This window comes from Passer montanus, unplaced genomic scaffold (genome assembly GCF_014805655.1).
Source record: "Passer montanus isolate IOZ18808 unplaced genomic scaffold, ASM1480565v1 scaffold15, whole genome shotgun sequence".
Taxonomy (NCBI): domain Eukaryota; kingdom Metazoa; phylum Chordata; class Aves; order Passeriformes; family Passeridae; genus Passer; species Passer montanus.
The window spans coordinates 14,247,046-14,270,272 of record NW_024362051.1 but is presented as its reverse complement, the minus strand read 5'-3'; the positions used below and the strand labels follow the sequence as shown (position 1 = coordinate 14,270,272).

The window sequence follows — 23,227 nt, the reverse complement described above, 5'->3', positions numbered from 1 at the left end:
CTCTCTGCTCAAGACAGAGCTGGATGTGGACTCAGAGCCATGATGGCACCCCAGCCAGGGCAAGCTGCTTTCTAGTTCTGCCTTTGCTGCCCAAATGCACAAATCCGTTACTCCTTTCCAATCAAAACCAGACTAACAAAAGATCATAATCAGGGAACTGGCTGCATTTAGAAGGAAATGGTATTTTTTAAAAAGCACATGCAGCCAGGGAAGGATGGCCAGGACCTCGGCCCCACCGAGCCACCACTGCTGCAATGGCAGACCCCAAAATCCATGGCCAACAAACACAAATGCATCAGGATTCAGATCAACACTGTGGATAAAGCCAGTACTTGGATAAACCTGGATTTAGTCAGCAAAGCAGGAGCCAGCTGAGGTGTGCATCTCACTGGTTTGCTTTAGCCCTCATCTCCCTTGAAACCAGGGACAAATTCCCACTAAACAGTGGGAAGGGGGAGAAAGAGAATTTCTGTGATGGAGACACGGCCATGCTGACACACTGGGATGGCCATAAACAAGGCTGGCCACCAGCAGCACTGGTCACACAGCCACAGCCCAAGAATGAAGTGCCAGCTGCCCCCTGCCCAGCACAGCCCCACCATGGTGGTGCCACTGGCCATGGAGAGGGGGCTGCCACGGGCAAACAGAGACCAAATCCTTTCCATAAACCACTGACATGAAAGAAGCAAGGGAAGCCATTACCTTCTCGTGGTTCTCTATTAAAATTTCAATCACAATGTTCTGGAATTTGATGTCCATGATGGCAGCCACCGTTTCCTCCTGAGGTCGAAGCAGCGTCGGCCCAAACACCACACCCAGATTAGCAACAGTCATCAGGTTCTGCTTGTGATTATCTGCAACCCTGGGAAAAAAAGAGAAAGAAAATGAAGTAGGTGATGGAACTAATCCACAGGGAACCCCCTCCCTGCCTTCCCTGCCTCGTGGCTGGCACAAGGCTTACAATGCTGTTTACATTTTTCACGCTCCTGGTGAGCTCCTTGAAGGCTCAGCCATGTGGAAAAGTACAAATTTAACTGTTGTGTTCCTGGGGACCTTTCAGCCTCCATGAACTGACTAATCCCATAAAACCTCAACCCCGCGCCAGCCACTGAGCCTCACGCTGCAAACCACTCCCAGGAAAACATCTTGAATCATTAATGCTTCAAACCCTTCTGAAAACAAATTGTTGGACCTCTGACACATGCTGCTCTCCAACTCAATGAGTGACCTCATATGTTCCAAAGGCCAATTCCTTCCCAGCCATTCCAGCACCAGAGGTCAGTCCCATGTGGCCCAGCCAGGCTGCCTCGGAGGCCAAGATGGGGCTTTGCCCCCTGATCCCCATGTGCTCCCTTCTCCATGGCACAGGGACCCCCACAAAAGGGGACCCAGGGACACCCAAGCCTTCCTCCTCACCACCTCCATCCCCTTCAGCTCCCAAGAGGGCACAGAGCAGCTCAGCAAAGTGAAGCAGCTCACGCTGAGGAGGTGGCACCCTGCTTATGGTGTTTCAGGGGTTACCCTGGAGCAGCTCCAGCTGGCACCTGGTCTGAGAGGAGCAAAGCCCCAGCAGCCCTAACGGGGCATGTCCCCTGCTCTGCCTCCCCCCGAGGGGACACAGCAGCAGGGACACAGGCAGCACCCCTCGGCCACGCTGGCTGCAGGTGCCCAGCTCTCCAGGAGGGACAGAGCTCACTGGGCACCCTGGGCACTGCTGAGTCACAAAGGGACACCTGTGTGCCCCTGGGCACTGCTGAGTGACATGGGGACACCTGTGTGCCCCCTGGGCACTGCTGAGTCACACAGGGACACTGCTGAGTCACAAAGGGACACCTGTGTGCCCCCTGGGCACTGCTGAGTGACATGGGGACTCCTGTGTGCCCTCTGGGCACTGCTGGGACACATGGGGACTCCTGTGTGCCCCTGGGCACTGCTGAGTGACATGGGGACACCAGTGTGCCTCTGGGCACTGCTGAGTGACATGGGGACTCCTGTGTGCCCCCTGGGCACTGCTGGGACACATGGGGACACCTGTGTGCCCCCTGGGCACTGCTGAGTCACACGGGGACACTGCTGAGTCACACGGGGACACGTGTGTGCCCGTGTTGCCCGTGACCTGCAGTGCAGCCCTGCAGCCCCAGGAGTCTTTCTTGTGGTTTGCTCCTGACCTCTTCAACCAGGAAATGCGGCGGCTGCAGGCTGTGTGCTCACTCAGTTTAGCCTGAGGGAGTTTGAGTGTCTTTTCCTTCACTTTCTCTCCTGCTTCCCTGGACAAACGCAGCAGGCCAGCATGCAGTGAGGCTCAGCCTCACTTGCTGGACTGACCCTTACATTATATTGCTGTTTCTACCATTGACCCTGGGGCCAAGGCATTTGTGTGCAAGCTCAGCATATCTCAGCACTCTGCAAGCCCAGGCTGGCTAAAAAGAAAAGATGCTTTCCATCCTTTTCCATCCAAATCTCACCTGAACCAGCAAAGAGCTCATCCCTCCACACAGCTCCTCAGGCAGCAGACAGGAGTGCATCACAGGGGGGGCTCAGGGACTCAGGCCCCAACAGCAGCATCAGCCCTACTCACTGCCTGGGCGTCTCTCCATCCCCATCCCCATCCTCATCCTCACCACAGCCAAGAGCTCGCCGAGCTGCTCATGGCCATGCCAGCACCACAGGAGGGGAAACAAACTCTCCTTAGGGAGTCACAACCTCATGGAGCAGCAAGAAAGGCAGAACAGGTCCAGTAAGAAACAATATATACTAAATAATACTTATATACTAAATAATACTTATATACTAAATACTACTTACATGGGGATTCAAACCCACCCCCCACCCACATCACTCACAAATCCCAATGACATTTTTGCATTGCAAAATTGCATTTCAGACACACATTCACATGCTCCTAATTGGATATGGAAAAACGCAGCTGCAGTCCAAATGGATTTCAGAAGCGTTAATAAAATAATAATTTTAATGATCTTCTGTGGTTAGTAAAACAATGTTCATTTATAAAAAAACAACTGAATTGATCTAAGTCGCACAAAATTAGGTGCCTCCATTTCTCATTACCGTTACCATGTCCTACATCACTCTAATAAATTGCACTGTCATCAGCTCATTACAGGGAGGCAGCTGAGCGTGGTCCTGGCAATTATTTCAGACTGGGCTATTAATGGCTTCCCAGGCAGGACATGGTGCCACAGCAGCAGCCAGGGGCCTGCCCAGGCACTGCCCACTCACCCAGCCTCAGCTCCACCACCACACCCTGCTGGGGGTGCTTACCCTGCCTCTGGAAGCGTGGGAGCTGTGCTGCAGTGTGCAATCCAGCTGTGCAATCCAGCTGTGCAATCCAGCTCCCTTCTGCAATAAACCTCAGGGCCACACCAACTCCTGCTCTGCACCCCGGGTACTTTTCCAGCAATAGCCATCCCTGTACCAGGTCACCACAGCCGTGCTCCAAAACATGATTCACCTTTCACATCCTTCAAATTCCCCATCCATTACCCGCAGGATAATTCACTCTAAATTACACCTCTTCATCATCCTTTGTACGAGGAAATAACGCCGCGGTTTCTAAAGATGGGTGTTCTCAGCCCAAAGTGGGCTTAATGCTGGGGCTGTTCTGCAGGGACTGTCAGTGCCATTCCTGAGCTGCTCTTTAGAAGTTTTCCAAGCAGTCAGTGTATTTTCCTTTTAACCTGCTGTTTCTTTCTGGCCCTTGATGCACTCTGAGAGCACTGCACTGCCACTGATTTCTATGGGTGCTTTTTCTGCTCCCCGCTCTACAGGAGCCACTTCCAGCACAGGAGAAAGCAACAACTAACAGAGGAATGTGCAGAACCTCTTCACTTCACTCCTGCTCACACTGGGCCAGGCTGTCACTGGCTTTGGCACTCTGGGCTGGTCCTTTTTCTGGGGACAGCCCAGCCCAGGGAGCAGCGTCCCCCAGCCACTCCCAGGGTGTCCCTGGACACCACTCACTTCTCACTCCCTTCCAGCAAAACAAAGGAGAACAGCAGCGGAGTAAATCCATGTTGGGTGTTAAATTAGATTATGCCCGGGTTGCCTGGATACTGTATAATCACTGGCACGACCAAACACAATTTAATACAGGGTAATTGGTAGCCAAGGTTCAGGGCAGGGGAAGCAGGGAACAGTAAATATTCCAGTGTGGTCGCAGCTCCAGTGGGTGCCACAGGGGCTCCTGGCTCTGCTCCCACAGAACTCCTGCCTCCCGTGTCTGGAATTACTTCCTACATGTATTTTATATATGTATTTATATGTATGTATAAACTACTGTGTGTTTATTTTATATATAAGCACATCTTTTATATATAGAATGCATGTATCTGAATCTCAGCCAAAAGTGCCATTATTAGTTCAAATATCTTCCCTGATTCAGAACAAAACCCCTGAGCAAACAACCATCTGAAGGGAACAAAAGGAAAGTCTGGAGTGTTTCTATTTCCATGCCTGGGACAACCATTTGCAGTCAAAGTGCTTGTAGTGGCTGGCCTAGCAAATCCTCATAGGATAGAAAATAATGCAGCTCATTCCTCCTGCTACAGGTGAAAATCCATCCCCTGTCTGCCACCACCACTAGAGCTTCTGTTTAACGTGAAAAGCCAGCCACACAGAGGCCAGCAAAGAAAAATTATCCCCAAAATTATCTAGGCTGCTCTGGGTAGTTTGATGGCAATTGAACATCTTTGACTCTGGACATACAGGGAAGGTAAAGAGCAGAGGGAGTAGAGGCAGCACAGTGGCTGGAGAGTTCTGGGAAACGTTCCTGGGTGCATTTAACTCATCCCTGCACATCAGTGAGTCTAATTGGGCTGTGGCTGATGGGCACAGAGGTGGAGAGGGCAGAGGGGCCGGGCTGGCCACTGCTCAGCTGGCCCCCTGTCCAAGGGGCTGGTGCAGCCTGTCCCCAGAGATGGCAGCCCTGCAGCTCCCTGGGGATTACTCACTTCTCATCAAAGCCATGGTGGGTTTCCCAGCCTCGGGAACGTGTCTGATGGCTGGGAGTGCAGCAGGTGTTTATGGCAGGAATGTTGTGACTGGCACACAGCACGGAGCTGGTGACACCAGTGATGCAATTCCAGCTGCAGCAGCACCCACTGGTGTGCCAGGCAGCTAGATCAGTCAATCACACATTCCTAAATCGTTCCTAAAAGGCACATGTGCATGGGAGGAGGTGGCAGGGACACTGGTCTGCAGTGGCTGCTGGCACACAGCCATGGAGAAGCAGGCAAGCACACCCAGCTCTGCTTCATCTTGTGTTCAAAAGCCATGTGGATGTGGCACCTGGGACATGGGCTAGTGGTGGCCTTGGCAGTGCTGAGGGATGGCTGGTGATGAAGATCTCAGTGGGTTTTTCCAACTTTAAAGGCTGCATGATTCCCAAGCTGGAGCACACATGCACAGAGGCACCACACTCCCACACCTCATCACCATCCCTTCACCCTGCCTGCTCATCTGGACATCCTGCCTTCCTCAGGCTGCTCTGGATGCAGGCAGCCCTGCAAGGGCCAGAGGAGTCCAGAGCAGCAGGAGCAAGCTGGGCTCGCCCAGTGGGAGTTGGGAACATGGGGAACACAGACAAACCCTGCTGGCTGTGGGCTCACAGCTCCACAGCCTCCCAGCCCTGCTGCTCCAGAGAGGAGAGCCAAGCCTGAGCAGTGCACATGGAGGCCAGCAGATCCAGAAGGACTGATCACCAGGGAATGACAAAACCTCCCAGAGAAGACAAGGGGAAACTTGCTGAATGCAAAAGCCGTGCTGCTCTCGGGTTCCCTGCTCAGCTGGGACCAGACCTGTGCCTGCACTGATTCCGGCCGCTCTGACTTGCTCCAACAAGACTTGCTTTTTCTCCTGGGTGGATCTGGCCACAGCTGGATGCTTGGGTTCGCTCCCAGGGAAAAAAAAAGGGCTCATGTTGCACTGCGAAGGCACCGAGGCCAAATGTGAGGTTCAGTATCAGTGAGCCAGATCAGCATGAATACCAAACGTGCTGCGACTTGCAGGGAAACACGCAGGGAGCTCAACGCTGCTGCAGCTCAGCTTCCAGACTGAGCCACAGGGGTTTCCAAAGCCATCCTCTGCGGCTTTGGGCAAGCTGAGCTTGAGGGGGGATCTCAGAGCGACCCCAGCCCTGCTCACCAACCCTCAGCCCAGGGCTGAGTGGCACCGGGCTGGCAATTCCCTGTGCCCGGCATGGCAGCACTGCAGGCTTCCACTGACACCCTGGTGAAAACCACAGGCACGGCCAGAGCTGATGTGAAATGTCACCATGGTTTCCACCTGCACAAACACAGCCAGCAAAGGGGCCTCACACTCAAACACCCCTGGGGATGGGGCTGGAGCAGGGCCTGCCATGGCTGCAGACCGTGCCACCGGCACCCCAGTGCCAGCCCCAGAGCCTCGGCAAAGCCCTGCTGCACGGGCAGTCCTCCTGCAAACCCAGCCCTCACTGGTGCTGCCACACTGCAACAACAAAGCCCCTGGCCAGCAGGGCAAGGAGAGCCTGACACAGCAGGTCTGGGTGAACAAGGAGCCCTTTGAAAGCTCCGCCGCCACGGCAAGCGCCGCGCCGGAGTCTACAACCTGCTGCATGGAAAAGAGCCAAAGTAAACGGGCTCCCAGAGAGCCTCCCGGCAGCAAGGCACTGGGGGGAGCAAGAGCAGCTCCCACATCCCCACAGGGAACCATTCCGAGCCGCAGCCAGCTCACAGGGCCACGTGCAGGAGGTGCCCGGTGCACACCCGCACCTGCACACGAGTGCAGTGGCCAAGGGAAGAGCAGAGGGGGGTTGACCTTTTATTTTTCCCTTAGAGGTATTTGGAGCTCTTTCACATCACAAATGCAAGGCTGGAGCCCATCCCTCCAAAATACTGAATTGCTAGAAGCCAATGTTGGAAGAAAGGGAATAAAGGAACAAGGAGCTTTCAGGATTAAGGATGTGAACAACAGCAGGAAAAATGCTTCTCTCACCTTGGCTAGTGGGACAAGGTTTTGCCCAGTGACTGGAAACAGCCCTCACTGCCCCAGTGCTGAGTCCCCTGCCACACACACATGGGCTGAACAAGATGGCCTTTAAATGTCCCTTCCAACCCCAACCTTTCTGTGGTTCTGCAGGCCAGGGATCACTCAAGCATCCTGGCAAAAACTGCAGCTCAAAGTTATCTTGGCAATGGTGATTTCCAGTCTCCTTTCTTCTGCTGAAAGACTGTCTGACTAAAATGTCTCTATCTGAGTTTGGTTCAGTGCTGGGTCTGGTCATACAGAGTGATCAAGGGATGTGCTCATGAAGCATCTCCATCCCACTCTGTCTGCAGGGACAGTGCAGACACCACCAGGGAGACTCCAATCAGTTATTGGAAATCTTTGCTCACTCTCAATTCAATCTCTTTCCATATCCAGTTTCAGTTTCACCGTGATAAACAGTTTAGAAATTATGTGCTATCAACAACCTCTACCCAACGACACCAAGTTCAGACACAAGCCCACAAGAATTCACACTTGAGAAATGCAAAATGCCTGGTGCTGCTCCTGGAGATCCAGGAGGAGCTCAGCAGAGATGTTCAACCACAGAAACTCCCCAGCAAGCCCAGCAGGTGCTTTGTTACGAGCTGCTGAATCATCATGCCAGGTCGGTGATGCCAGCTTTAGTGCAAGACCCCATTATCCTATCTCCAGACTCCAGCCTGGTGCAGGATGTGGGTGCAAAAGACCCTGACAAGGGACTGCAGGCTCTGGGGCACATTCCCCTCCAGCTAAAAACTGCAGAGCCTGCATGAAATATAAGGAGCTTTCAGAGAAGCATGGAAGGAAAAGCTACCAGCACCCACACAGCTGCTCCAGGGACAATCCAGACACAGGGGGTTAAAAGTTCACTTGCAGAAGCAGAACAAAACCTTTAGCTAATTTACACATTACAGGAAGCCAAGCCCAAAAAACCCAGCGTACACCTACAGGGCTTTTTGTGGTGGTTTATAATTCTGCAGAATCTTATATTAAAAACAAAAGCAGAGGAGTGAGAGGGAGGCAGAGCTGGCAAGGGCAGGCACGGAGTCCTGCAGGGCTGTCTCGCCTCTGCGGAAGCATCACTGGCTCCTCCACCAAAACACCTGAGGGAGAGGAGAGCAAAGGGGAAACCAAAGGTGCTGCTGCTCCCCACAAGGCTCTGGTACCTCCAGCTCCAGAGCACAAATCATGGAATCATGCAACAACAGAATGGGTTGGGTTGGAAGGGACCTTACCCAACTCATGACAGCCAGGGAAAAAGGAAAAGGGGTAAAAGAGCACAGCATGAACCTGACCCAGGACAGGCAAGCCCCAGGAAGGATTCTCCCTGTCCTGCAAGGCAGCATGTGCCTGCAGGGAGTCTCCTTCCATGTCACCTCCCTTTTACCACCCATAGCAGCACCCAGATCCTTTGGGTCACTTGAACTCCAGGCTTTGCCTGGATCCAGCACCGCCATGACCCAAAAGGAGCAGAAACAGGCACTGGGCATAAAAATGGCATTCCCAAAGGCAGCAAGGAGGACCGTTGCCTGGCCCAGGCACAGCAGCTCCCCGTTTGCTCCTGGCAGCCAAACCAGGCGAGCAGCACACGGGAGCGGGGCACCTCAGAGGCCTCAGTGGCTAGTGGAAATTTCCAGAATGTCCTGGACCAGAATGACTTACTGGAAGCAATACATAAATCAAGCAAATGAATAGTTACCAGACAGCAGCATAAACAGCTGCCACGGGGATGAAATCAGCCCTGCTGTGCCAAGAGGCGTCAGCCTCCTTGCCGGCTGCACCTTCGGGGGAAACCGGCAAAACAACGCCAGGAAAAGCACATTCCTGGGGGAGCTGCCACCCCTGGCCCTGCACAGGTGCCAGTGGGGTCCTGGAGCTGCTGGGCACAGGGGCAGTGTGCTGAGCTCCACAGCAGCTCCTGCAGGGCTCCGTGGCCCCGGGCACGGCGCGGAGCTGCCCCACGCCGAGCAGAACAAGCCTGGCTGTATTTTTAGGCAGAAGACCTGGAGGAATTTTTTCTTCTCCTGCATTGCCAGCAATCCCTGGTTGAGCAGAGAGCCCTCTGGGACGTGCCAGGCTCTGTGTCCAGCCCCTGCCCCAGCGAGGGTTTTGCTGGATCCCCATGAGCAGCTGCCCTGCAGAGCCCGTGGAAACCATGGCCCTGATAAACAGCAAACAATTGCTGCAGGAGATAACAATCGCTGTCATCTCGGTTAAAACACGTAAACTAGAAAACACCGCCACAGCAAAACCAAGGGGAACCAGCCCGTGGTGGCCAGGCCACAGCTGGGAGTGATTAGAGATAATTAATTCTGCTAAACACACGTACACGGAGCTCAGTGCAGCCCCTCCATGGCCTGGCCTTGGCACAAGAGCAGGGGATCAGGGCTGCTGTGGGGCACTGATGCCAACCCACAGAAGGGTCTGGGAGCCCCGCAGAAGGGGTGTGAGCCTGGCACCATCTGTGCTGGAGAACCTGGACTCGCTGCCACAAGAACAGAGCAAAGCTCAGGTGTCAAATTATGGCCATGCATGAAAAATAATTCCGTAAATGCCTGAAATATAATCAGAGTGAAATCCCCCTGCTCTGCACCTCCACAGCATTGACTCCTGGGTGAGAAAGTACATTGCAAAAGAAGGAGACAGGGATGATATTGCAGCACCTCCAACAAAAATGGCAATTTTCTGCAAGCAGCTCCACTCCAGCAGCACTCCCTGGCACAGCAACCAACAGCCCAGCAGCACCACAGGCACCTTGTTTCACTTTGACTTATTTGGCATTAAAACAAATTGGTTTAATCACAGAATCCCAGAGTGGTTCAGGCTGGAAGGCTACAACAAACAGGGATGGGGACAGCTCCTGCTCTCTGGGCCACAGTGAACAACTGCCCAGACATGTGGACATGAGGCAGAAGGCAGCACAAGTGGGCTTGGAGAGGCAGTAAGAGGGAGAAATTGAGATAATTGTCTATCAAAATGCTCCTTGCCCTCTACCCTGTCTGTGCCTGTTCCTAGATTTGTCCTGTCCCTCCTCTGTGCCCCTCTCACTGCACCCCAGTTCTGTGGCCCCCATATGCCATGGACCCACCACATGGGGAAGGGCACTGCTGAGCCACCTCCAAGGCACTTATCCTGCCTGATACTGGGGTCAATAATTGCTCTTTTTGAACATTTCAGCTTTCTTACCAGTTTTATTACTGCCAATGAAAACTGCAGCTTCATCACATGAGGAGCCCCACATCCCTCATCAGTGCAGCAGAGCACGTACACCCCAAAAACACAGATCAGAAACCACCCAAAACAGGCTCTTTCTCTACTTGACCGACTCAGCCCAAGTTCTGGTTTTACTGTCAGAAATCTCCACAGCAAGACTGTGAGAAATATTTTTTTAGCTCATCTGATAAACATGCAAATCTTGATTATTCATACGTTACTTAAAATAAAAAACCCAGACAGAAACAGATGAGCCAAAGCCCTCCAAGCAGTGCAGCCCAGCTTGGCAGGGCAGCCAGAGGCCCTTGGCTTTGCCCCTGCTGGCTGTGGTGCCCTGCCCTCAGCAGCACCAGACCCAGCTGGTCCCACCCGTCTGCAGCATCCCCCCGGGGCAGCCAGGCCCTCCCTCCAAACATCTGCTGCAGATGTGAAGGCTTCTCTCCAGTCTTGTCTTTCATCTGGCTCAGTGGCACTGCAGCCTCAAGCAGCTCTTTTAGAGAGTGATGGACACAAGGCCTGGCCTGGCTGCTCCGTGGGCACTTCCTCATGGGATCAGGGCACTGGGCACTGCTCCTGGGTCAGGGCACTGGGCACTTCCTCATGGGATCAGGGCACTGGGCACTGCTCCTGGATCAGGGCACTGCTCCTGGATCAGGGCACTGGGCACTGCTCCTGGGTCAGGGCACTGGGCACTGCTCCTGGGTCAGGGCAATGGGCACTGCTCCTGGGTCAGGGCACTGCTCCTGGGTCAGGGCACTGCTCCTGGGTCAGAATGCTGCTCCTGGTCAGAATGCTGCTCCTGATCAGAGCAGGAGCTGCAGGGCCAGCCCCACAGGGATGCTGTGGGCCCACACCTGGGGCTGGCTCAGCCTCCACAGCCCAGGATCTCCCCCAGGAATGGCACCAGGGCTGGAGAGCTCAGCAGGCTCTCGCTCCTCAGCTTCCTGCCCTTCTCTGAGATAATTTTTTTCCTATTAAATAACACTATGAGCTGTTTCTCTTCTTAAAATAGCACACACCACCACACACACTGTTTGTTTTGTTTGAATTCCTTCCCCACTAAAGCAGCACAAACCCCACTGCAAACCTGACTCCACATCTCTACTCCATCACCAGGTTTTTCCTTTAGATGGAAAACACTGAAACAATTACAGATTCCCTGCACATATGAAATCACAGAATCCCAGAATACTTTGGGTGGGAAGGGACCTTAAAGCTCACCCAGTTCCACTCTTTGCCATGGACAGGGACACCTCCCACTATCCCAGGGTGCTCCAAGCCCCATCCATCCTGGCCTCAGACACTTCCAGGGATCCAGGGGCAGCCACAGCTTCTCTGGGCAATCCCATCTGGCTGATGGGTGCACCTGGAACCACAGGGCCTTGGTTTCAGGCTGTAAATGCAGAAGGTTTGAAACCAAGAGCTAAACCAGCCACTTGGTTTCTAACAGCCTTGCCAGGGACCCTGTGGAGCAGACACATGACCTGGCGACAAGAAAGCATCTGGAGTTGTGTTTAAGCCTATTTCAAGTATCATCTGTTATTTTTCCTTTTAAACAGATAACTTGGATTCTTCCAGATCTCCTCCTAAGCAGTTATCCCATTAAGTCATTCCCCAGCTTTCCCAGTCCTGCCTCAGCCCTGCTGCTCCTGGTGCAAACAGCAAGGGCAGGCCCAACGCTGCAGCCTTGAGGCTGCCACAAACACCTGATGATGCTTTCACTTCTAAAACACTAATCAAAGGTTTCCATGGGAACCTGCAGGAGCAGGAAGAAGATGGGAAATTACAGGTCAGCTCTACCACCAAAAGAAAAAAAATTATCCCATTCCTTCGCCCTCGCAAAGTTTCAAGGTAACACAAAAATATTGATTCATCAGGGTGCATAAAGGCAGAAAATACACCCCAGAGCAGCCATTTGTTGCGCAAAGAAATCACTTTTAGTCCTTCGGTGGCAGGTTTGCTCTGAAATCACGTGAGGAGCTTCACCCCTGCTCTGCCTCCTGGACAGCCTGAGCAGCCAAACCCATTCCAGGCCATCAAAAGCAACACAAGGTTCCCAGGAGTGAATGGGCTCCTGGTGCTGCTGGGGCTGGGGCTGGCTGGGCAGCTCCTGTCCCCCATCCATCCCTACCCCCCCAAATCCCTCCCCTCCTCATCCCTCCCTCTCTCATCCCTCCCTCTCTCATCCCTCCCCTCCTCATCCCTCCCTCCTCAGCCCCCTCGCTCTCTCGGCCCTCGGTTCACTCACACGCGTTTCCAGTTGCCAACCAGAAATGACTCAACACCACACACACACACAAGGAAACTTTTCCACCACTATTAACTTTGAGAGGAAATGGAAAAAGGAGAGAAAAACACATCAGTCATAAACGTACTTTGCCAAATGGTTCATGAGCAAGTGCAGCATCTGCCTGTTTTTCTCCGGGAGCCGATGAACGAGGCTGTGGATCTCCGACACCCTGGACTCCTGATTCTCCAGCTCTGCATGGGGAATAGAAGATGATTTATCTCCACATTAGGGCGTTGTTATGGGAAGAGGCCTAAGGCTGTCCCTGACAGACATCCCAGGGAGCTGCTCCATGCCACAGCAGGCACTGCAGTGAGCTGAGAGCAGACGCCACGGGAACAGCACGGTGAGCAGGGCAGGGCTGGCTGCAGCCAGAGCGATGCCAGGGATGGGAATGTGGGCACATTCCATGGTCAGTGTGCCCAGTGCAGGCCAGGCTGGTGCTCCACAGGCTGCCTGGGTTCATGGTGCTAAGTGGGAGCTGGAGGAGGCCAGCACTGCCATGGCCGTGGGACACAGGGCCCCCTGACATCCCACTCCCACACCCACAGGCTGCAGGGCTGCCAACAGAAAATCCCCTGCTCCCAGCAAAGCCCCTTCCCCTGGGCAGTGAAGGAAACACAGCCCAGACGGTGAAGCAGCAGGGAGCCCCTCAAACACCGTGGTGCAGTTCAGCAGCAGCCCATGGTCCCATGCAGGAGCTGAGCCCCCTCCTCCTCTGGGCACCTCCCAGCCCCATCCTGCCCCGCTCCAGCCCTGCTCTGCTGGCCAGGACACAGCCCAGTGCTGGGCAGGGGGAGTGCAGCCACGGGCAGTGAGGCTCCTCTGGGAGCAGGGCCATGAACACCAACAAACTCACTCGCTGCTTTGATGAAGCTCCTTTGAAACTGGTACATCATCAGGGGCCCTGGGAGCATTCTGGAAGATGAAAAGGAAACAGGCACAAAACACATCTGAGGAACACAATCCACACTGAGAAAGCTTTGCCCCTACAATAAACTCAGCTCCATTTTGAAAAGGGCAGAATTAAGCAACACCAACTCTAATTAATTCCCCCCATCAGAAGGAGTAAGATCTATGCAAGGACCTTTGATTTATTCACCACTAAATTAATCTTTAATTTTAGCATTGCTTCAGTAACACAGCTTCATGTGTTGCTGAGCCCACGATTTCCAAGTAAGTTTGAAAATAAATTGAAAAGATAAACAAGCCTGGTTGTAAAACTTTCCCAATCCCCATTCCCTTTGTCCCCTCCCACTGCTGCATCCCTTCAGAGGGACACACTGGTGCTGCCCACATTCCTCTTTGCTTAGCCAACATTCAGACTCTGGAGCAAAGGTTGCCAATCATGCAAAATTCTGTGATTTTCTAGGCTGAGATCCACCAGGCTAATTACACTTATCACCCTAATTGGATTTAGGCTCTCTCTTGTGCTCCCTCAAACACAACCCAGCACACAACAGCCTCTGACAGCAAGGAGCTGTGGTCACAACAGGTAGGAGCACGTTGTGGATAATGAGATGCTGCTGGCTGCCAACACCCAATCCTGTTGGGAAAATCCCCAGGATGATACTGGCTCACCTGACACACAGAAATCAGAACTGCAATAAAGCTCAGCACCAGGTCTGGGAAAGCTCTTCAGCCCCTGCCCTCACACAGCACTGCCCTCCCCTTCTGCCACGTGCCCCGAAGGTGGAAGTCCACTGGGAAAAGCTCAGGGAAAAGCTTAAATCAAGGCAGGGGATGCAAGAGAGAGCTTTTAAAATCATGTCTGTATAATATGTGCATCTGTCAGAGCTGAGTGTGTTCCCCAGATCCTACTCAATCATACTGGAAAGCCAGGGAAAAGCCAGAATAAATTCCCTAAGAGCAGTTTCTGCTCTGTTTCTATAAAAGAGCTGTTGTTAAGGTCTGCAGTAACAGGCAGTAAAATCCCAGGCCAGCACCAAACCCCTCCTGAAGGCAGGTGAGGCTTTTCTCCTTACCTCAGGTATGTTTTCAGTGCACTAGTAATGGTCTTGATCTCCCACTCTGCACAGATCTCTGTCTCTGTCTCTGTGGCTGTCTTGGGATCTATGGAAAAAGACAAAAAACCAGTAACTGGAGGAAATGAAGACAATTCCAGCTCAGCTGTGGGGAGACCATCACAGCCCATTTTATTTGCTATTCCCAGCCCAGGACACGTCTGCAGGGGTGTGGGGCTCATCACCCAGGACAGGCCACACTCAGCGGCACGGGACACGAGAAGGAAAAGGGAACCCTCCATCCCGAGCAAGGACAGGGCAGTGTGGCTTGGAGCATGCCAGGACAGCAGCCCGAGGTGCTCAGTGACAGCAGTGACAGCCAGGCAGGACACAAGGGCTCAGGGACCCTCCTCCCCACAATGGCCAGCATCATCATCATCATCATCATCCTGCAGCCACCTCCCCATGCAGCCCCTGGCTGGGAATCACAGCCACAGCCACCTGCAGAGTGACCTGCAGAGTGACCTGCAGAGCCACCTGCAGAGCCACCACCAGGCCATGGAAGTGGGCTCAGGCACCCCACTGAGACCCAGATGGTGACAGCTCCAAGCTGGGGCCAGGAACACCACACTGAGGCCAGGAGCACCCAACCAAGGCCAGGAACACCAAGCCAAAGGCCAGGAGCACCCAGCTGAGGCCAGGAGCACCCAGACAAGGCCAGGAGCACCAAACTGAGGCCAGGAACATCAAACCAAGGCCAGGAACATCAAACCCAGTCCAAGAGCACCCAACCAAGGCCAGGAGTACCCAAACCAAGGCCAGGAGCACCCGGCCAAGGCCAGAAACACCAAACCAAGGCCAGGAGCACACAGTCAAGGCCAGGAAGACCAAACCAAGGCCAGGAGCACCCAACTGAGGCCAGGAGCACCAAACCAAGGCTGGGAGCACCAAACCAAGGCCAGGAGCACCCAACCAAGGCCAGGAGCACCCAACCAAGGCCACAGAAAGCCCAGCATAGGAGTGCCCCCTGTGCTGATCACTCCTGCCTGGATGCTGCTCCAATTGCTAACTCCATCCTGGAAACTCAGCCAGGCTCCTGCTCCCAGCAGAACCCCGGGAAGCCCCTGTGGGGGTCCCTGGTGTGGGTCCCAGCAGTGCCAAGTGTCCCTGGGGAGCCTGGCTGCCAGGGCTCCCACTGTCCCCAAGGCCAGGGTGACACAGCTGCTAACACCATCTGCTCCCACGGCTCAGCTCAGGGGATTTTTGCCTCTTCACAGCAACAATTAATGCATTTTTGAGTTTTAAAGCCCCATGTAAGCATTAGGCAATTTTTAACCTACTTAAAAGAATGCTGTGAATAGAGTTCAGCTTTCCCCCAGGGCAAAGGGTTTATTTTAATTTAAAAAAACATCAAGAGGCGCTTGGAAAAGTAAATACATAAGAAATGTATATTCACACAAAGATCATGTGTGTCCCAGCAATCACACAAATGACCTCCATCCTCCTGACTCAATGCCCAGGAAACTTCCTACAGCACTGACTTTACAAGGAGAGAATTTTAAGATAAGGAGTCAAGATAAGTTTGGCATAGTAAAAAAAAAACAAAGCTAACAAAACCTCCCAGAAGTTCCATCTTTTTTTGACAAGGAACTTTTAAACCAAAGTAGAACAACCAGCTCCAGAGTGTGTTTCTTTGCAAAGGCTCACCCAGCAGTTTCCAGGCAGGATCATGGAACTTGAGGTGAAATTCCACAGTCGGTCCCATGAAAAGGCTCAGAGCAGTTAATCAGCTCCCCTTGACCTTCACATTTATGAGTCTGCAAGAAGCTGCTGCCTTGGCTTGCAGCTGCAGCATCTGTGCCCCCAGGCAGCAGTGCTGTGCCAGCCCTGCCTCCCACAAGGACACACTTCCACAGGAACCAGGGCTGGAAAAGCTCCCACAGCCACAGCACTAACCCTGAGCTGCTTTTTGCTGCCAGTCCCTCATCTGACTTCTCTCACAAATCTCTCCAGGGTGAGGGGAAGAACAAGGGGAAGCAGCTCACCACCCAGGGTGGTTATCATGGAGAGACTTCCCAAACAGCCTCAGGGGTGGCAGGGGTCCAGGGTGGTTATCATGGAGAGACTTCCCAAACAGCCTCAGGGGTGGCACATCCCAGCAGCGAGAGGCTGGAAGGAGCCCCACTCCCAGCCCTTATGGCCCACAGGGCAAAGAGCAGATCAGATGCTGTAACTCACCTTCTGCAGGGTTCAGACCTGCTGGGGCCCCAGTGCCACAACAAACCCTCTCGTGGGAGCTCCCACTGATGAGAGCTTGGTTATCTGTTGGGTTTTGCCCTCATTTGGATGGCACATGGTACCAGTGAATGCTGGGGAGATGATGTGCCCCCCAGCAGCCCTGGGAGCACCCCTCACTGCTTCATCCCCAACAAGATCTGCCCTGAAGCCCACCCCAGGGGCTGGGGCTGCCCCCCAGCCTGCTGCCATGCCCTGGGCCACCACCTCCTGCAGGACACCCTGCCAAAGCCCTTCCCAGCAGTGCCTCTGACAGCAGCTCGGGGAAACTCGATCTTTTTGCCATTTCAACTGTATGTGAAGCAGTAACGCTGCCCACATTCATTTCTAAATATAAGGGAAACCTGACAGTGGGAGCACAGTTTGGCTCCTCCATTCAGCAGGAGCCCGAGGGCAGCGAGAACAGATGGGTTTGACAAGGGACACGTTTGGTGGGACACTGGCTTCACACACAGCCCGAACACCGCGGGTGATGGAGATTTAATCCCCCACTATTTGGGGAAGTTACAGAGTCACGGGTTTGCAAAGCACCCCAAGGATGGACAGCATGGGGGATTCCCAAAAGGGGCCCCACTGCAGCCCTGCCTCGCCTCCTGCAGGGCTTCCAGCACCACCACCCAAGGAGGACACACCAGGACAAAGGAAAAGCACCAGCCATTTATCACCTCCTTATGAGACACAGGGCGACAGCTGAGTGGCTTCAGTGGCTGGGGAGATAATGGATGCTGGATGCTGTCCAAGACTGAATCCCTCCCAGCTCCACAGAGCTCTTCACGCAGGCCAGTTCTGCCATCTGTCACAGCCTGGGGACCGACAGCAGCACTGACACCTCTGTGACAGAACAGGGCCTGTGGCCCTGCCACCCGTGGGCTGTGGTGAGGAGATCACCCAAAGGCCTGGCTGTGGAGCACCAGCACCTGCCCCAGGGCAGCAAGCAGCCTGTTGGTATCAGCAGTGCTCCTGGACTGGCGCTGTCCCCGTGCCCACCGAGGGTGCCACAGGACAGTGCTGGCTGCCCACAGGAGAGCAGGGACCTGGGACCTCAGGGCACCTTCACATCCCAGCCCGTGCCAAACTCCTCTATTAACAGCCCCAGCCCCATCTCGTGACTGCAGTGAACTTTGCAAAGGCCACAGCAAAGAGGTGCCCTGCACCCGGATTTGGAGCTGTGCCCTTCTACTCCAGTCACCTGGATTATCTGTTTTCCACAGGTTACCACTGACAGCTCCAACAGCCACATGGGCCTTGCTCACTGAGCACCTTAACGGTGGGAAAAGAAGGAGGAATTGGAATAGGAGGAGGAAAAGATGTTGAAACACAACAGGTGAAAACCTTTTGCAAGAAGAAATATGCAGAGAAAAGAGCACTGGAGTTTTGTGAGGACAAGGAAAAGGAAATCATGTAGGAAAGGAAAGATCGTAAGTGAAGGGAAAGAAGATGACCAGAAATGCCACACATTTTCCCAAGGAGTAACAAACACATTCAACACAGCACTAACAAATTAGTAAGCATTTGTTTCCCTGTTCCTACAGCTATTTCATCTGTGGTTTTGCCAAGCCCGAGCAGCATCACACAGGACTGGCCAAGGGCAGCTGCCCTGCTCCAGCCCAGCTCTGCTCTCTCTCCCTCTGTTGTGTCTCAGGCATGTCTGGACAGATGGACAGACTGGTCCAGGGCTGCAGCTGTGGGATGGAAATGCTGCCTGTGAGTCAGGGCTGAAATGGTTCTGTCCCCCCAGCCAGAGCAAACCTCTGCTGTGCCAAGACCCAGCAGCTTGGAGCACCCAGAACTGCAGGATCCAATGCCTCAGTCACAAGGGAAACATGCTGGAAAACTCTGGGCAAGACTGAGATAAACAGGCACAAGAAAGTCTGTGGAGAAAGCAAGAACAGCCACAGGCAGCATCATGCAACATCCAGGAGAAAATCATTTCAAAGGGTGCTGGGAACAAGGGGGCACGTAGGAGATGAAAAGGCAAAGCTTTCAGCTATTTCTTTGAAGATTTTGGTTTGCGTTTGGGAAGGCTGCCAGAGCTCAGAGCATGTGTGAGCAGGACAGCAGTGACTGCAGCAGGACCTGGTGAAGCCAGTCCTACCTTCAGACCTGCCCACGGGGCCCAGGGCCTCCCAGCCTCGGCCAGCACAAGGTCCTAAGGGCACAGTCACCACCATTAGGGACCCCAGCAAGAGCCTCTGCTCCTGCCTGGCAAGGCTTCAAAGCAGCACGGTGTACTTTCCTTGAGCAGAACTCCAGACTCACCCATCAATATGCTGAGCAGCTTCTGAACCCTGGAGTTCACCCCCACGATGCGGTACAGCCCCTGCTCATTGATCCCTGGGGAGAACAAGGAGCTCGTTAGCAGGAGGCCACAAGAGCTGCTAAGATTTCTTTCACTTCTTTGCCTTCTCAAATAGCAAAGCAAACCTTCTCACCTATCAAATACAAAGCCATAGAAGATGGTACAATTTGGGGGTGATATCAAGGTTTTCACATATCCTGTCCTATTTCATTAGAAGTGTTACCCCCACTTAGCTCAGGAACAAGGATCTAAGGACACTTTTCCTCCTTCCCACAGCCATGGCAGCCCCATGCATGATCTGCACTTAACCAGGACAATCTGGGAAAATTTTACTGTGTCAAGTTCTTCAGGCTGAGGTCTGAGCCTTTTGCACCTGACCTCCCCTGCAGGGCTGGGACAATCCCACCTGTGCACAAGGAGACTCACAAGAGCTTTTGGGGACAGAACCCCACAGGAGAGGCTGTGCTTGGCAGCACACCTGCAGGAAGGATGCTGAAGTGAACACCCCCTTGGGTCCTGTCCCCCCTTTGCACACCCAGGGTTACTGGCTAACCCTGCCCCATGACTGGCTGAAGTGAACACCCCCTTGGGTCCTGTCCCCCTTTGCACACCCAGGGTTACTGCCTAACCCTGCCCCATGGCTGAGTCCCTGCTGGCCCAGCCGTGGGGCAAACGCTCCTCACATTGGCCCCAGCACGTTATGGGCTCATCTGATGTGGGTCTGAGGGCTCATGAATCATTCTGCCCATGAAAAGGGCAGCAAAGCAACTGCTGCACTGCCAACAGCTGCCCCAGAGCAGGCCCAGCCCCAGCCCCAGGCTGCCCTACCTCTCGTTTCCACGGCGTGGATGCACTTCTTGATGATGCTGAAGCCGATGCTGTCCAGCTGGGCAGCTGCAGGGGAAGGGCAGAGAGCAGGGTGAGCAGCTGCCAGGGCAGGCCCTCTCAGGGGGCACCAGGCTCCTCCTGAATCCCTGCCACCCCAGCCATGCACCGCTGCCCAGCCCAGGAGGAGATAAATGAGGTAGAAAAACACAAGTGCAGCAGTTGGCACCAGCTGTAAGCCAGGCAAACACAGGCACTGATCATCATTCCAGCCTCCACATCCCTCTGAACCAGGCCTGCCCTGGGCTCTGCCAGGCATCTACCACTGCACATGGACAAAATTCATTTAGGATCAAGGTGAGACAACCCAAATTTGTCTGGAAAGCTGACAATGGGTTGCTTGGAAAGAAATTAAATTGGACATTTTAACACAACAAATCCCTGAAAATGGCACACAAGGTGTCTTGCCTCTGCCCGGGAGTGAGAGCTAAAACATGAGAGTTAATGGGATGTACAACTCAATTCACCTGTGCCAATGCAGGTTTTCACTTCCAGGTTCAGGGAATTACTAATAAAGGGACCCCAACACCTGCTGGAAAAATTCACCCCACAGAGAGCTTGCCACCACTGCCTGGAAAACACAGCCCAGAGCCAGATATCTGTTATGGAAAATTAGTTCCTCCCTTAAGAAAGCTTTGGAAAACCTTCCACAGGGCAGGAGCCCCTCGGGGAAGGGTGGGCAAAGCCAGCCTGGGCTCCAGGCCCCAGGGAATGCTGTGATGTGAGAGACACAGCCCGTGCAGGGCAGGGCAGGCAGGGCTGGCAGTGCCCTCTGCAAGGCACGTGCAGCTCCCCTCCTTTGCATTCCCCTGCTCCCTGGGCAGTGCCAGCTCCCAGCCCTGCCTAATCCCTTGCTTTGAGTCCTCTGCTGGGGGTGGGCTTTGTCTGGGGAATGGCACGAGGACCCACAGCAGTGCAAAGGAAAACAGCTCCATTATGTTTTTCTGGGCAAGCAGGCCCAAGTGCTGAGCCAACACAAGCACACGAGCTGCAGGATGCCTGTGCCACAGGACGTGAGGACAATCCAGAAGCTGCAGGGCCCTTTGCTGGGCACCCTCAGGGCTCCCAGCATGGATTCAGCATAAACCCAAGGTGCCATCAGCAGCAGGGCACAGCTGCCATTCCCAGGCCACTGATAAACACAAGGGCACCTGAGAAGCTCAAAACCACGGTGTGGAAACTCTTTACTGCAGCAAACCCAGGTCAGCAGGTCTGATCAGCCTTGGCATGGTGTGACCCTGACCTGTGGGCATCCCTGTGTGGTGCTGATCACTGCTTCAGGCTCTCTGCCTCCCACTGGAGGTGCCAACCCATCCACAGACCATTCCCTTAGCCCCCTGCATGTTTGGGGCCCCCATGGCCAGGTTGGACAGGGCTGGGAGCAACCTGGGACAGTGGAAGATGTCCCTGCCCACAGCAGGGGGTGGAACTGGATCAGCTTTAAGGTCCTTCCCAGCCCAACCTGTTCCATAATTCCATGATTCCACAACCCTGCAGGGCCCAGCACCCCACGGCCAGGCAGGCTGGGATCCCACCTGCCTGCAGCAGGAGGAGACCCAGCAGTGCCTCTGCATGAAGTGACCTGGCATAATCCCCCTAAGCAGATGAACAAGCTCCTCCACTCACTGTCAAGCTCTGGATCAGGAAAGGCTGGGGAATTATTTGCAGTAGTTATATCCAGAAATAATAGCTGATTAAATTTCCAAAGTGCCTTTATTCATCCTTAAACTTAACTTCTAATGAGCATTGTAAAAGCTTGATTTCCCCTCTCTCAGAGCATCTGCTCTTCATCTCAGTCCTTTACCACGATTCAGTTCAGCCATGGTGCAGATCAAAGGCAGATCTGGATCTGCTGCTGTCCAGATGACAGATCCATGGAATCATCTGGCTTTGAAAAGCCCCCCAGGGTGATCAAGTCCAACCATTCCCCCAGCACTGCCAAGGTCCCCAAGAGCCACATCCACATGGCTGTGAAAGCCCTCCAGGAATGGGAACCCCCCTGCCCTGGGCAGATGTGCCCAGGCTGGACAGCCCTTCCAGAGAGTAAATTCTCCCTCACTTCCACTCTGAACTGTCCCTGCCTGGCTGAGGCCAAGTGGAAGAGCCTCCCTTGAGGCCCTCCCTGCTCAGGGCAGGGTGTGAGGCTCAGCTCCAGGCCACCCCCTCCAGCAGCAGCACCAGTGCCCAAGGAGCTGCATGCCCAGCCTGGGATCCATCCAGGAGCATCTCACACCAGCACAGGTGACACACAGCACCTGGGCAGAGCTGCTGCCCAGCCCCACACGCAGCTGACCTTCAACAGCATCACATTCCAAGTGCTGCTGAATTGCTCTCATCCCCTTCTATTCTTGCCTGGCAGATTATTCCTATTTAATCCATTAATTCCCTCCCTTTACACTGATGTGACATACCAGTGCCAAGGGAAGGGGGCAGGGGGCTGACCAGCCCTGCCAGCCTGCCTGGCTCCAGCTGTGTGGCAGGGCACTGCAAGGTCACAGCAGCTCCTGTGCCTCCCAGCACACGTTCCTGTGCCATGCAGCCATCTCTGGCTCGAATTCCTCCAAAGGCATTTTGGAAATAAGAACCACTGGGGAGGGGGGAAATCATGAGGCAGAGACCAGAGGAATGAGCTTTCAAGTCTTACCAGACATGAGTTTTCAGGGCTCTGACTACCAGTGAGCTGCCAAGATTGGGGGTCAGATTAGGTTAGAGAAATGGAAGAGGTTTTTACAGTGAGGGTGGGCAGGCCCTGGCACAGGTGCCCAGAGCAGCTGGGGCTGCCCCTGGATCCCTGGCAGTGCCCAAGGCCAGGCTGGACAGGGCTGGGAGCAGTCTGGGATAGTGGAAGGTGTCCCTGCCATGGCAGGGAGGGGAAGAGAGGAGCTTTAAAGCCCTTCCAACCCAAAATATTCTGTGATTCCATGGCTGTGACTGCTGGGAAGGGCCAGAGCACCCAGACCAGGGCACAGCAGACAGGGCAGCCAAAGGGACTCAAGAGTGGAAGTGGAAGATGGAGAGTTAAATGGTGGGAAGGAAGGGAAAGGAGGAATTTTGTGCTGTTCCATGCAATAAGCACAAATGGCCTGGAGGATTTGTTTCCATGGAGCAGGGCAAGTCCTTCTGGTTAGCAAACTAGAGCATCAAAATTCCCCTGGCTCTCATGGCTCAGTGACACCACTCAGCCCCTCTGCTCGGCCTCCTCCCCCTGCAAGCACACCAAGATAAATCACCCACAGCCCCACGGCCATCTGGCCACAC

The 23,227-nt window shown here is 54.0% G+C and overlaps 1 protein-coding gene across 5 annotated transcripts in view; it reads right to left on the bottom strand.

Annotated features, from left to right (window-relative positions):
- Positions 1-23,227, bottom strand: part of ARHGAP26 (Rho GTPase activating protein 26) — a 101,722-nt gene that overhangs the window by 26,369 nt on the left and 52,126 nt on the right. For 3 of the 5 annotated variants that reach the window (XM_039701159.1, XM_039701161.1, XM_039701157.1), the window contains exons 13-19: positions 19,913-19,978; positions 19,045-19,119; positions 18,881-18,934; positions 14,512-14,599; positions 13,386-13,444; positions 12,615-12,720; positions 703-862 (exon numbers count right to left, since the gene is read on the bottom strand). In XM_039701159.1, the coding sequence (XP_039557093.1) occupies positions 703-862; positions 12,615-12,720; positions 13,386-13,444; positions 14,512-14,599; positions 18,881-18,934; positions 19,045-19,119; positions 19,913-19,978 (608 nt within the window). The remainder of the gene's footprint in view (positions 1-702; positions 863-12,614; positions 12,721-13,385; positions 13,445-14,511; positions 14,600-18,880; positions 18,935-19,044; positions 19,120-19,912; positions 19,979-23,227) is intronic. The other 2 variants (XM_039701158.1, XM_039701160.1) reach the window with 1 other exon arrangement.